General features: G+C 47.8%; 1 protein-coding gene across 1 annotated transcript in view; it reads left to right on the top strand.

Moving 5' to 3' along the window:
- The window catches only part of CAMK1D (calcium/calmodulin dependent protein kinase ID), a 225,370-nt gene extending 212,381 nt beyond the window's left edge, over nucleotides 1-12,989 (top strand). The window contains exon 11 of the mRNA XM_063308179.1: nucleotides 6,221-12,989. Coding sequence (XP_063164249.1) covers nucleotides 6,221-6,342 — 122 coding nt within the window. The 3' untranslated portion in view covers nucleotides 6,343-12,989. The remainder of the gene's footprint in view (nucleotides 1-6,220) is intronic.
- The last annotated feature ends 301 nt before the right edge of the window (nucleotides 12,990-13,290 follow it).

Raw genomic sequence — 13,290 nt, forward strand, 5'->3', positions numbered from 1 at the left:
GTTTCCACCTGACCAGATAGTGTAGAGTTCCTCGTTGCTTGCGGGAGTCGAGGATGTCCCTTATCTCGAAGTGGTGTTGCCCGTCGATCATAAGTGGTGCGGGCTGTGGCGTGCTTGGGTGCCATCGGGAGGTGGTTGCCGGTTTTAGGAGGCTGGTGTGGAACACCGGGTGGAGCCTCCGGAGGTTGTGTGGCAGGTCCAGGCGTATTGCTACCGGGTTCACTATTTGCGTGACTCGGAACGGCCCGATGTACTTAGGCCCCAGTTTTTTCGAGGGTTGGGTTGACTTTAGGAACTTGGTGGAGAGATAGGCCATATCCCCCGCCTGGAACGTCGGTTGTTGGCGCCGGTGCTTGTCGGCCTGCTCTTTGTAAGCAGCCTGTGCCTCCTTCAGCGCCGCCGTGATTACTGGCCATGCTTCCGCGATCTTCCGTCCCCAGTCGCTGGCGTCCACCTGTGGTTCCGGGGGTTGAGGTAGCTCCGGTATGGGGACGAAGTCGCGCCCCGAGACTACTTCGAACGGAGTTTTCCCCGTGCTCGTGTGGACGGCGTTGTTGTATGCGACTTCGGCGAACGGGAGCAGTTCGGCCCAGTCGTCTTGGTGGTAGTTCGTATATGATCGTATAAATTGCTCTAAGGTGGCATTAAGAACCTCAGTGGCTCCGTCCGTCTGCGGATGCCAAGCCGTAGATAGGGCCTGTTGGGTCCCCGTCAGCTTCAGGAAGGCCCGCCAGAATTTGGAGGTGAACTGTGTGCCCCTGTCGGTCACCACACGTGCGGGACATCCGTGTAGCCTGTACACGTGGATGAGGAAGAGTTTGGCTAGTTGTTGTGAGGATGGGACCGACGTGCAGGGGATGAAGTGGGCCTGCTTTGAGAAGTAGTCCTTCACCACCCAAATGGCCGTTTTCTTCTGGCTGGGTGGGAGGTCCACTATAAAATCCATAGAGATTTCCTCCCATGGGCGGGAGGGTTCTGCCACCCGTTGCAATAGCCCCGCGGGTTTGCCTGGTGCCCGTTTGGCCCTAGCGCACGTTGGGCAGGACGCCACGTAGGTTTTTACGTCTCGCCTGAGCGCGGGCCACCAGAATTGGCGCCGTGTTAGGTGTAGGGTCTTGAGGAACCCAAAGTGTCCCGCTTGCTTGGCGTCGTGTGACCTATGCAAGATCGCCTGGCGCTGCGAGTCCGGGACGTAGATTCTGCCTTCCCCCCATGCCAGGTCTTGCGCCATCGTTACCTTGTCGGGGTTCGCCAGGAACCAGGGGTCGGTTTTGAGGGCGGCGGCGAGGTCCGTGCGCATTCCCCCTGGTAGTTGCGGTTGGCTTCTTTCCGTCGCCGGTTGTCCCGCCGTCGGCTGCGCCGTAGCGTCGAGCTGCCTCCGTGCGCCGCTTCGGGTGGTCACGGCCATCCCCAGTTGCGAGGCGGATAGGACCGTCCCAATGGTGTCTGGGGCGGGCTCTTCGTCTTGGGGCAGTCGGGAGAGGGCGTCGGCCAGGAAGTTCTTCTTGCCCGGCATGAACTTCAGCTGGAAATCAAAGCGGCTGAAGAATTGGGCCCATCGGACCTGTTTTGGGCTAAGGCGTCTAGGCGTTCGTAGGGCCTCGAGGTTCCGGTGGTCCGTCCAGACCTCGAATGGTTGGGTGGCTCCCTCGAGTAGGTGTCGCCATGTCTCTAGTGCCGATTTCACCGCGAAGGCTTCTTTCTCCCAGACGTGCCATCGCCTCTCTGTCTCGGAGAACTTCCTTGACAGGTAGGCGCATGGTTTCAGGAGCCCCGTGGAGTCTTTCTGTAGTAGGATGGCTCCCAGGGAGAAGTCTGAGGCGTCGGCTTGGACCACGAACGGCCGTTCTGGGTCCGGGTGCGCGAGGATTGGCTCCGTAGTGAACAGCGCTTTCAGCTTGTCGAATGCGGTCTGGCACGCGGGAGTCCAATTCAGCACTGTGCCTGGGTTCTTGGCGCGTCGGGTGTCCCCCACCCCTTTGGTTTTGAGGAGGTCCGTTAAGGGGAGGGCTATCTCAGCGAACCCCCGGGCGAATGACCTGTAGAAATTCTCGAATCCCAGGAAGCTCTGTAGTTGCCGTCTGTTGCGGGGCCGCTCCCAGTTTAGCACCGCTTCGACTTTTGCGGGGTCCATTTCGATGCCGTCCCCGGAGATTCGATACCCCAAATAGTCTAGGCGCTCTTTGTGAAACTCGCACTTTGTAGGCTTCGCATAGAGCTGCGCCCTTCTGAGCTTGTCGAGGACTTGCCTGACTAAGGTTACGTGTTCCTCGTGTGTTTTTGTGTAAATAAGGACGTCGTCGATGTAGACCAGGACCCCTTTAAACAGATGTTCATGCAGTACCTCATTGATGAGCTGCATGAACACCCCAGGGGCCCCCGCGAGTCCGAAGGGCAGTACCTTGTACTGGAAAGCGCCTAGGGGGCAGTTAAACGCCGTCTTCCATTCGTCCCCCTCCCTGATTCGGATGCGATAGTACGCCTCGCGAAGGTCCAATTTGGAAAAGACTTTGCCCGTGGACAGGTGGGCGAGCATGTCCTTCACCAGGGGTAAGGGGTATTTGTTGGACAGGGAAGCCGCGTTTAGGCCCCGGTAGTCGGTACAGAGCCGTAGGGTCCCGTCTTTCTTCTCCCGGAATAAGACGGGGGCTCCGACCGGTGAGCATGCTGGCTCTATGAATCCCCTGTCTAGGTTTTTATCGATGAACTCCCGGAGGGTTGCCATCTCCTTCGGGGTCATCGAATAGATTTTTGGTCGAGGTAAGGGGACGTCGGGCAGTAGGTCGATCCGGCAATCCGTCTTGCGGTGGGGGGGTAGTTGGTCAGCCTCTGCCTCTCCGAAGACCTCGGAGAAGTCGGCGTATTGTTCTGGTAGGTCTGCTGGGTTAGCGGCGTTGTCTTGTGTGGTCGCCTCCGCTCGTCCTACCGTGGGGTTGCTTTTGCCGGCTGGAACTGGTGCTCGATACTCGCCGTCGCCGAATGTGAAGGTACGGGTCGCCCAGTTGATCCGCGGGTTGTTTTTCGCGAGCCATGGCATCCCCAGGACTGCAATGGGCCGTCTGATGTGCGTGACTACGAACGATGTGCGCTCAGTGTGAGTGCCCATTTGCAGGGTGACCGGCTCGGTTTGTAGCGTGGCTGGTTTCCCTCCCGCTGTAGAGCCGTCCAGCTGGTGGAATGCCAGCGGTGTGGGGAGGGGGAAGCAGCGGAGGTCGAGTTTGGTGACTAGGTCGGGGTGGATGAGGTTTTTTGAGCACCCCGAGTCCACTAGTGCCGCGGCCGTGGTGGCTCCGTTTCCGGTGGAGAGTTGAATTGCTGCCAATATTACGGAGCTTTTGTCGTTTCGTTGAGGTGGTCCGCGTTGCTGTCCCACCGCCTGCCTCGCCACGCGTCTCAGAGCAGGCGGGGAGCATTTCCCGCCGGCTGGTCGGGGTCGGGATTGTCCTCTTCCCCCCAGTAAGCGTCCCAGCTCTCTTTCGGTGTCGCTGTGGCCACGGTCATTCGGCGGTGAGGCGGCGGCCCCGGGTTGGGTGGTTTGGGGCTAATTTTCGGGGTGGGCTTGGGCGCGCTGGTCGGCGGTCGGTTGGCGAAGCAATCCGCCGTCTTGTGCCCTAATTTGCCACACCTCCCGCAGGGCTCCCGGTTGAACTTCTTTTTAGGGTATATGGGGCCGGCCATCCCCCCGTGTGGTGCGGGTATCTTTTTCCCGGCATCGTTTGTGTCTTCCGTGGTTGTCATGAGGAAGGTGCGGTGCGCGTGTTCGGCTTTCCCCGCGAGGTGGATCCACCCGTGTAACGTTTCTGGGTCGTCGCGGTAGAGGGCCCATTGGAGAACGTCGCGGTTGAGCCCCCTTTTGAAGATTTCCAGCAGGGTGGTCTCGGACCAGTCGCTGACCTTCCCCGCGAGGGCTTTGAACTCCAGGGCGTAGTCAGGGACCGTGCGGGTGCCCTGTTTAAGTCTTTGGAGTGCGCTTTTCGCCCGCACTTTGGCTAGGGGGTCTTCGAAGTAGTCTTTCATCTCTTTGATGAAAGCAGGGAAGGTGGCGAGGGCGGGGGAGCTGGACTCGTACAGTTGGACGTACCAGTCCGCCGCCCTGTCTTGGAGTTTGATCGCCACGGCGGCGATCTTGTCGGCCTCGGAGTCATAGGAGTGTCCGTGCCTCCCCATGAACTCCCTAGCGTTGGTCACAAAAAACGAGAGTTTTGTGGGGGTCCCATCGAAGAAGATGGGAAAGTCCTTTGGGGCCCGGGCGTTTTGTGCGGCCCCGCCTCTCGCTTCTCGGGGTGTGGTGTCGGCCGCCTGTGCCGTCTGCTGGCCCTCCGCTGGCCCGTGTGGGTTCGATGCTTCGCTCGGGGTGTGGGCTTGTGCGGGGACGTCGTTGGGTGGCGCGGGGGGCATAAGCGCCTGGAGCATGGTCCGGAGTTCCGTCAGCTGAGCCCGCATGGCCGCGAGTTCAGCTCGTGCCTCCTCGTCCACAGCCCGCGCCGCCGCTGGGGCCGGTTCCGTTGGCGCGTCCTCGGGGGTGGGTTGCCGGCGGGGTTCATCGTCCCTCTGCCGCGGGTCCGCTTCCTCCGCCGTCTGATGGGTGTCTCCGTCGTCCTCCTCCGTGTCGAGCGCCGTGGGGCTGTCGCTCCACGCCCGTTGCTGGGGTGCGATGTGGGGCGCGGGGTCCTCCGCTGGTTTCGGAAGTCGTGCTGCTCCCTCCCGCGGTCGGGTTGCCTCCGTCGCCATCTCCCCTTGGGGTTGGAGCTGAGGCTCGGGTCGGGTTGGGTGGGCGTCCATGGCTCCGGGAGTCCGCGGTGCCTCTGGCCTTGGTCGGTCCTCCTCTGTCTCTTGCCGCGCGGCTCGCCCTCCTTGCCCGCGCCGTTCCGGCCTCATCTTGCTGGTCTTCTCGCCGTCTACTCCTCCCGCGGCTCGTTGTCGTCCAGTGGGGCTCGGCGAGGCTGAGTTTATGACTCTCAGCTTTATGTCATGCGCTGCCTCCCCCTGAATAACAATCAGACACTGGTTTGCGAATCAGGCTCTGGTTTATTGCAGGGCAGGTACAGCGTTGGTAGAAAAAAGCTGAGAGTGACAGGAGCGCGCCGGTGCGGGGTTTAAATACCCCGCGCCGGTCAGCGCCCCCTCGCTCACGGTCACGTCACCCCCCTTTGTCCCATGCGTTGCCCTGCCGGTGGGTGAGGGTTTCCGGGATCGCCCATCGGCAGGTTTCCATTCTTCTGCTGATTGCTTTCAGCTGGGCGATCCCCGTTGTATTGCCGCTGATGGTTTGGGTGGCTCCGTGATTCCTTTGGCTATTGTTTGTTGGCCGTTAGTCGTTGTAGGTTGATGGCTACTTAACTTGTACCCCTTCACCTATTTCCTTGTCATTGTCATGAGTGCCATTGCGCTGATGACTTTAGCTCAACGGCACTCATGACAGCTGAGCAAAATGTGCGAACTGGCATTTCAATTCACTTTAGAGTCAATGCTCTAACAGGAAGGGTAGCTGGAACACAAACTTTTGTCTGTATTCCTTTCTGGCTGTGTAGGATGAACAGAATGTTGCCATCATTGACCATTCATAATCATATATTCTTTCCACTCTTTCTCCAAGGGCTGCATATATAGAGTGGTTCCTTTTTAAAGCTCAGAGTGATCTTGTCCAGTATATTACATAGCTAAAGGGCTGAACTCCAACGCTAAAGGAAGAACTGCCCCCAATGGCACCTCTCCAAAATAATTTACCCGAAATATAATACAATGGCATTGGATATTTTCCCCATCTACATCATTAGCTGATGGACCAGGCCAAGTCTTTCCTTAGTCCAGCATTCAGAATAGCCAGCCACTTGATCTGTTGTGCTTGCAAGAAGATGGAGACAAGGCCCTCTCCTTCCAATGTTCCCCTGCAATTTGGATTTTCAGTCATGGCGCCATCTTGGTGTAGCCCTGACCCTGAAGGTGCCACTGAGTCTTCAAGACTAATTGTCCATGATAGACCTGTCCTTCATGAATGTATCAAGTTAACGCCTATCATCAGTTCTTGTCATGAATTCAACAGATTAATTATGCTTGGAGTAAAGAAGTATCTTCTTTTGTCTGTTCTGAATTTCCTTCCCTAGGGGGCAGAGGGGTCTACATTTTAGATATTCCCTTTCCAACTTGTATCTTCTGACCATTATACCCATTGGCTGTATAAATGTTAATCGGTGACATCTCTTTCCCCCCACTCTTTCAGGTATGCCCCCATCTACCCTCTGTAGTTTTGCTTCTTCAGCTTCATCCGGTATTTCTGCCGTTGGAGAGAGGAGGCCAAGACAGACTACAATAACAACAACAGTACACACAGGGACCAAGTGATCCAGGTCAACCCACTCGTCCCACCCACAAGGAAGAGGACAGAGATGGGAAAAAGGGCCCTGGTGGGCAAACAGGCAGGGAAGAAAATCTTCTCCCAGGTGATTTCATCCTACATTGCAAACACATTGAAGCATTAGAAGAAAAGAAGGATTTTTTTAAAAAAAATAATAAATGGCCATATTTTATACTGCGATTCTGAAATGTTGTATTCATTGCAAACTGCAATGACGTCTGGAGCATGGGGAGGGAAAGGGTTGGGAGACAGATAAGCGGCACCTGGTGCTGGGTCCGTGAATCTAGAAATGTTCTAACTAAAGGGCATGTGTTAGTTCCTCAATGATTTACTCTGTTCTCAGTGTTGGTATCAATACATGCTTTGTTTTTCATTAACTAAATATCTCAACTGGATTATTTAAATAGAGTAATTTCAAACATTGTTTTTCTTTTCTCCATATTTTCAGCTTTGTTGTTTTTGTTTTCGTTTTTTCACAGCGGTAAAAAATACATAGAAGTTTGCATTAAACTTTCAAATCAGGAAGCTTTTGATGGCACGTTTTTATATATTTTTTTCCCTTAACATGTAACTTTGGACTGCAGACTTGTCTGGATCTTGCAATGATGTTTAAAATGAACTGCTTTTGCACCACTTCTTTTTGGGAAAATGGGAACAAAGTCTGGTTTCCTTCTAGTCCTATGGAAGGGGAAGGTTCCATGGGTTTGATTTCAGAATATGGTGCTGTGATAATCATTGAAAGAATGTTCTATTTTCTGTTTGCATTTGCACCAGACCCATCTTTGTGGGCTCCAAAATGGGGCTTTAAGAATTTCCCTGTGTTTTTTTTTCAACTGAACTGGGGAGGAAAAAAGCCTCCCCAGAAACACAAAAACTTTATTACGGCCAAAGACCAGCATATAACAATACAATATAAAAAGGATATAGAAATATAAAACTACAATATAAAAAGCAAAGGATGAAACAGTGTGGCACTGGGGAAGTTCATAAACACTTCAGAATATACACGCCAGCAAGTAAATGTACTGTAAAAGACTTTCATGTGATTCTTTCTATTAAAATATTGAATAGATTGGTTTAAATTGAGTCTCCTAAGCAAAGGGGCCAGCCAGCCTTAGTACAGACCATATGCCATTTTTGTCCCCATGAATATAGCAATCAGAACAGGGTTTGGGTTTTTTTCAGTGCTGACCAGTCAGTGATTTACAGTAAGCTGTGGAGCGATTACTGAGTCTGTTTCTTCCAGGAATGTCTGGCAACCATGCTATTATAATCCACCTTGCACTGAAATGTGATCTTTCCAGCAGTTTTCTGCGATGCACAAAAGTACATCTGATTTTTCCATTGTGGTTTACTTAAAACTCAAATATATTGCTCAGTAAATCTGAAAGCAGCATGCAGCATTTGGGAAAATGGTGGATTTTGCTAGAATCGTTCTGTACATCATTCTGCCAAAGAGTAGGGCTGGGATTTAAAATGAGAGGGAGAAAATCTGCTTAATGATGTCTTGATTTACATCAAATGGATCCATAAGAATTCAATTCCCAACCACCAGTTTGAGTTCTCTCCGCCCATCCTTGAATCAGAAAGAAACAATTCTGACATGAAATTTGCTCTTCTTTGTCCTGCCTCTTGAGATTCTCTTCTTAATCCCTCCCAGACCCTGACTTCCCTCCACAGATTAACAGACTTCCTGTACCTTGAGGCTATCACTGCACAGGTTCAAAATAAGGAGGAAAATACTACTTTAACAACAAAGACAGTGTTATTGGAGTCCATAAGACTTCAAAACCACTTACAATTTAGAGCTGAAACCAAAACTGGTGAAAGCATCTGTTGCTGTGCTGTGAATTCTATGTAGAGGGACCAGCACAGTACTCTCTTCTGAAAATGAAATGCTAGGTTAGCTTCCAGGACATACTCCACCCTCCACCCCACCCTGGATGTTTAGATCAGCCTATGTGGTTTTAATACTAGTGCCATGCACATGAAGAAACTTGGAAAATTTCCCCTTCCCTTGCAGATTTGCCTGTCTGATTAAAAAGACTGCTTAATAAAATCCTCTATGTGATGCAAGAACATAAGCCAATAGCATGGAATAAACCAATCAGTGAGACCAGTGAGAAAAATGTGGACCTGCTTAAGTCCTTCCCATAAAAATCAGTAGAACTGAAGAATGTTTAATTTTGGCTGGATCCCATTTCCTATGGCCAGAAATTAACTCCTAACACTGTTTCTCTCTTCCGTATTCTCTTCTGTGTCTCTTTTTCCCTTTATCCCAAGCCTTTACAATATAAAGCCTATCCATGTTGTTTTCTCGTAATGTTATAATACATAAAGTCCATTTAATTTGGTAGGCGTGATAAAACCATGCAGCAGATGAGAATGGCTATTCCATTTTCTTTTCATCTGAAAAGAAATTTCACTAATGCCCCTATTTTCCATAGGTCAATGATTTTTCAATTAAGGCTAATGTTTTTATCTATTTTAATAATTAAAAGTTTGAAAAGTGCCCATTCTAAATGTCAGGGTCCAAGCATCTCATCTACGTGCCTGGTTTTGCTTTATCTTAGGTTGCAGATATATTTAGAATCATTATGTCTTTCATCATCTTCTCTTTAAATGTGCAAAATTTTAAAAAAGTTCTCTGGGCATAGAAGAGGGAAAGATAGACATGCTCTTTGACTCTCTTTTTATCTCTCTCTTTTTTTAATTAATCAGTACATGCATACTACAGCAGTACCTTTATCTATAGAAACTTTTTTTGAGAGAGAGAGAAAGAGAGAGGAAGAATTATTTCTTTTTCCTCAATAGGGAAGCAAAAAACAGTAAAAAATAGTACTGGTTTGGGTGTTTTCATATTTTTTTTCCCCCAAAGGGAATGGTGGAAAACAGATAGGTGAAGCCAACTGTTGGTGCAGAATTGGGAATTGCTGCTGGAGGGATTTCAATACCAAGATGTCTAATAAATGCATGAAGCTGCACTGCATGTTTTGATGACTGTGCTTGCTTTCCCAATCTTTGCCTTTGTATTAAAACACATTCCAAATATGAAGGCTTCCTTCCATCTCTTAAAGTCGATTTTGTAAAATGTATCTCATTCTATAACTTCTGAGTCATTGCTTATTCATGCTAGTGGAAAAGGAAACCAAGCAAGGATTAAGGGTGGGTCCCCCATCGCCCTGGTCATAGACACTTGGTTTCTCTAAGAGCATCAGCCACCCACAGAGGTGTCTTTGTTATCTACGCATTGGTCCATTGTGTCTGTGGAAAGAAAGAGGGGAGGGGAAAGTCCAACAAATAAGACCTAATAGCAACAGAACGCATGTGCCATTTGCATTCCTTGTGATCAGAGTAACAACGTAACTAGTTAAAGAAGCCTCCCATCTCTGGTAAACAGCTCCATCTTAAATCTTGCAGCATCAGTAGAAGGAGAGAGAAGAGCAATACTAACACAAGGTCACACAAACCACCAATGACTCTGGGTTTGTCGATAGAGATGCTTTGCACAAATGGGTAGCTTTGAGAGGTTAGTCTACTTCCTTGATAGGAAGATCATGAAGCATGAACAAGTGCAACAAACAGCAGTTTGCCATTACTACTTTTCCCTCGCAGGGCTCAGAATCAGGAATTTTCTAAGTTCTCCCCAAGTTATGCAGGACAATATCCGATTCCAATAACAACAATCAAGGCAAGCTTCTTTTCTGTCTGTGCATCGGTCAGTTATGTTGTGGAAAGAAAGAAAGGGGAAGAGTTCCATTAAATATTACATAATCCTCTGAAACATGATGCTTCCACAGGAATTTCTTGGCAGACTAAAAGATAAGTAGGAAGTTTGAAAGCCACAATTCCAAAGCTGGGAGGTACAGACTGAAGCCATGCATATGTTTAATTTTCCCCTGGATCAGTGGCCTTTAATGTCAGTACTTCTCTAGCAGAAGTTGCATTTAGGAAACAGTTGCACACGGTGAAACCAAAGGCCAGAATGTTTCTCAAGCCATTAGAGATCAGAATTTTTTTTCATTCATTAAATTTTGTTACGTTTCACAAGGCCTCTTGTTCTTGGCCAGCAAAGACGCTCCATCTTTTCCCACACCAGTAAGAAAGCGTAACCTTTTGACTTCTGGATTTGATATCTCCTTGTTTGATTTTTCTTTTTTTCTGAGATACGAAAAGGGCTGAAAGCAAATGAGAATTTTGCACTCTTTGCACAGAGGAGTTGAAAATATAGTTCCTGTTACTCTCTGATGTATAATGCTAACTAGGCGTGGGGGAAAAGGTGCATTACCTGAAAAAAATAGGAATAGATAGCCACAGCCATCCCAGATAGAGTTTGATGGCACAATAAGCAGCTGCTAAATTTTAAGATTAGTGATTTAAAACCATATGACCTGCCTATATAGCTCAGATTTTGTTTTGTGAAGAAAAAAATGAAGTCAGGCTGACAGATCTACCCAAAACCACTTTGTATTTCAAATTCTCTGTAGAGAACCAAAAACCCAAATGCTCACTCTGATTTTGAGCAAGCAACTATTATTTCCACACACACATGCACACACTTGGGAACTGAAGACTGTTGAAAGTAGTGAGAATGATGGGTGGCGACCAACATCAGGGCCTTACATGTCCACTTATGCACATAGGGACGTCCCTTTCTCTGCAAAAGTTCAATGCATACCTAGATGACATTGCAGTGAACGTGTTGGAATTGTTTTCGCAAGCACCAACCGCAGGCTCACATTCACAAATGTTTGAAATACGGACTAAAGGGCAGCCTGTTAAATGTATTTATGAGATCTTTACTTTAGTGGCTAATTCCCAAAGATACACAGTACGTGGAACTGCTTTTGAATACGGAACATCCCATGGAAGGAAGTCAGATGAGCCATGTGTTGAATAATATCCAGTGTTTTGGAATCCCAGCTGAGAAGATCAATCAGGTCTCTGGATTTATTGGAATTTGAAGCAGTCCTCCCCACTGATTTAAACTGATTTTAAACTTGGGGAACGGAAGTAATAGAGAAGCAGCATTTGGTGTTTGCAAGACCTTATGCTCATAATGCAAACAAAGCTAGAATAAATATCTCCCAGCCTAATACAAAACTTGATCATATACAATGAGGTTCTTTAAAGAGCTGAAAGAACAGGTTGGGGATAGATCATCATGGAGAAAATCTATCTATGTGGTTGCTCGGAATTGAAAATGACTTGATGGCACATAACCAACCAATCAAAAGGGCACTGCTTTAATGCTGGTTGGAGGATTTATGGAAAGTTTCTAACACTTACTGCCATCTCTCCAACTGTTTGGTCTCTCAGACCGTCTTGTCATCCATTACTATTACCAGCAAATACATATGTTGATTATTTGAAGTAGCACATAAATCCATTCAATCCATGAAAGAGAATAGGAAGATTAAGTTACTGCATTCTTCCTTCCCCTTACATTTCTGGAAACCCACCTTAAGTGGAGAGAACTTGTTCATGAGATCTCCTTTGAGAGACATGAATTGTAACAGTTGGTACACTGGACTAGAGTGTACGCTGGCTGGGGAATTCTGGGAGTTGAAGTCTACCCGTCTTAAAGTTGCCAAGGTTGAGAAACATCGCTCTAGTCAAAGTAGAACCCTTTCAGTGGAGATGTTTAAGAATCTCTGGATTCTCCACAACACAATTCACACTGAAATTAATGACGCTGTGAGGTGCTTCACTTTGATTAGAAAATTCCAAACATCTGTAGCTTTTGACCACCGTCTAATATAGAATGAACTACATTTTAATTGAATCTCTGGCAAAACCTTATGTGTATTTACTTGAAAATAAGAACCATTCAGTTCCGTGGGACTTGCTTTTCCATAATTGAGTATAGGATTGTAGCTGTAAGCTTGCTGGATGCTTTGGTCTGTGAGAAGCTTTGCAGCAACCCAGCAGGAGAATCGAGGTAGTGAAACTGCTACATCTATTGTCGATTAACGTGTATGTTCTCATGCCTATTGTAATGTACCTCCAAGACTCATTCAAATGCCTGGGTATGAATTTGGATGTAGATTTCCAAGCAGAGCCACCTATTGTTACATGTGACCGATGGCTTGTGACTGAAGATGACTGAGGAATCTTGTTTCTAAATGGGATTCAGCATTTTAAGTACACTTTTATTCACTTGGGGTTTTTTAAAGCTCAGTTTTACTCAGATCAAAACCTGGAATGATTCTTAAAATTGCATTTACTGCAAAACATCTCATGATTACTTTTATTTTTACAAAAAAAAAAAGTATGGTTTTTTTAAATATTTAAAAAAAAGGAAATTTAAAAGGAAAAAAAATTGCAAATTTAATCCAGGAATGTCAGTGTGCCTGTTATTATACGTCTTGTAATCAATTCAGTTTCATGACACCATCTTTGAGAAGGGAAATGTGTATTTACTCAGTGCATGTAACAAGACACATAGCAAAATGTTTAACCTGCCTAAGCAGTTTGCGATGCTACAAATTGTTAATGGGGCTGTGTTGCAAATTATTCTCTGCCTTGACAATCATGTATACAGCACTTATCAAGATTTCTATCATAAAGATTATTTAAGGGATATGGAGAATAATTTTCCTCCAATAAATCAAATTAAACCACCTTCATCTGAGACATGTTATTGTCTGATTTGCATTTCTGTGCATGGGGGAAAGAAGGTGGGAGGGACCTAGAAAAGTCTTTCTGAATCTCGTGTTCTCCAGATACACTGCAGTTCCCAGGATACCCTTTGTGATTCTCAGTTGCAGGGGTGTCTGCAGGGAGTGGTCAAAAAGTCAAGCTGGAATTACGGGGCATGCTGTCCAGTGCCTTTTGGAAGCTGGTAAATGCTAACACGGACAGACTGACTGCCTGGTTTATTGGTTAACTTTCTGTCCTCCATTCCTGTCAATCAAAGTCTTCTGGATTTTTTT

This window comes from Candoia aspera, chromosome 7 (genome assembly GCF_035149785.1).
Source record: "Candoia aspera isolate rCanAsp1 chromosome 7, rCanAsp1.hap2, whole genome shotgun sequence".
In the NCBI taxonomy this organism is placed as follows: Eukaryota; Metazoa; Chordata; class Lepidosauria; order Squamata; family Boidae; genus Candoia; species Candoia aspera.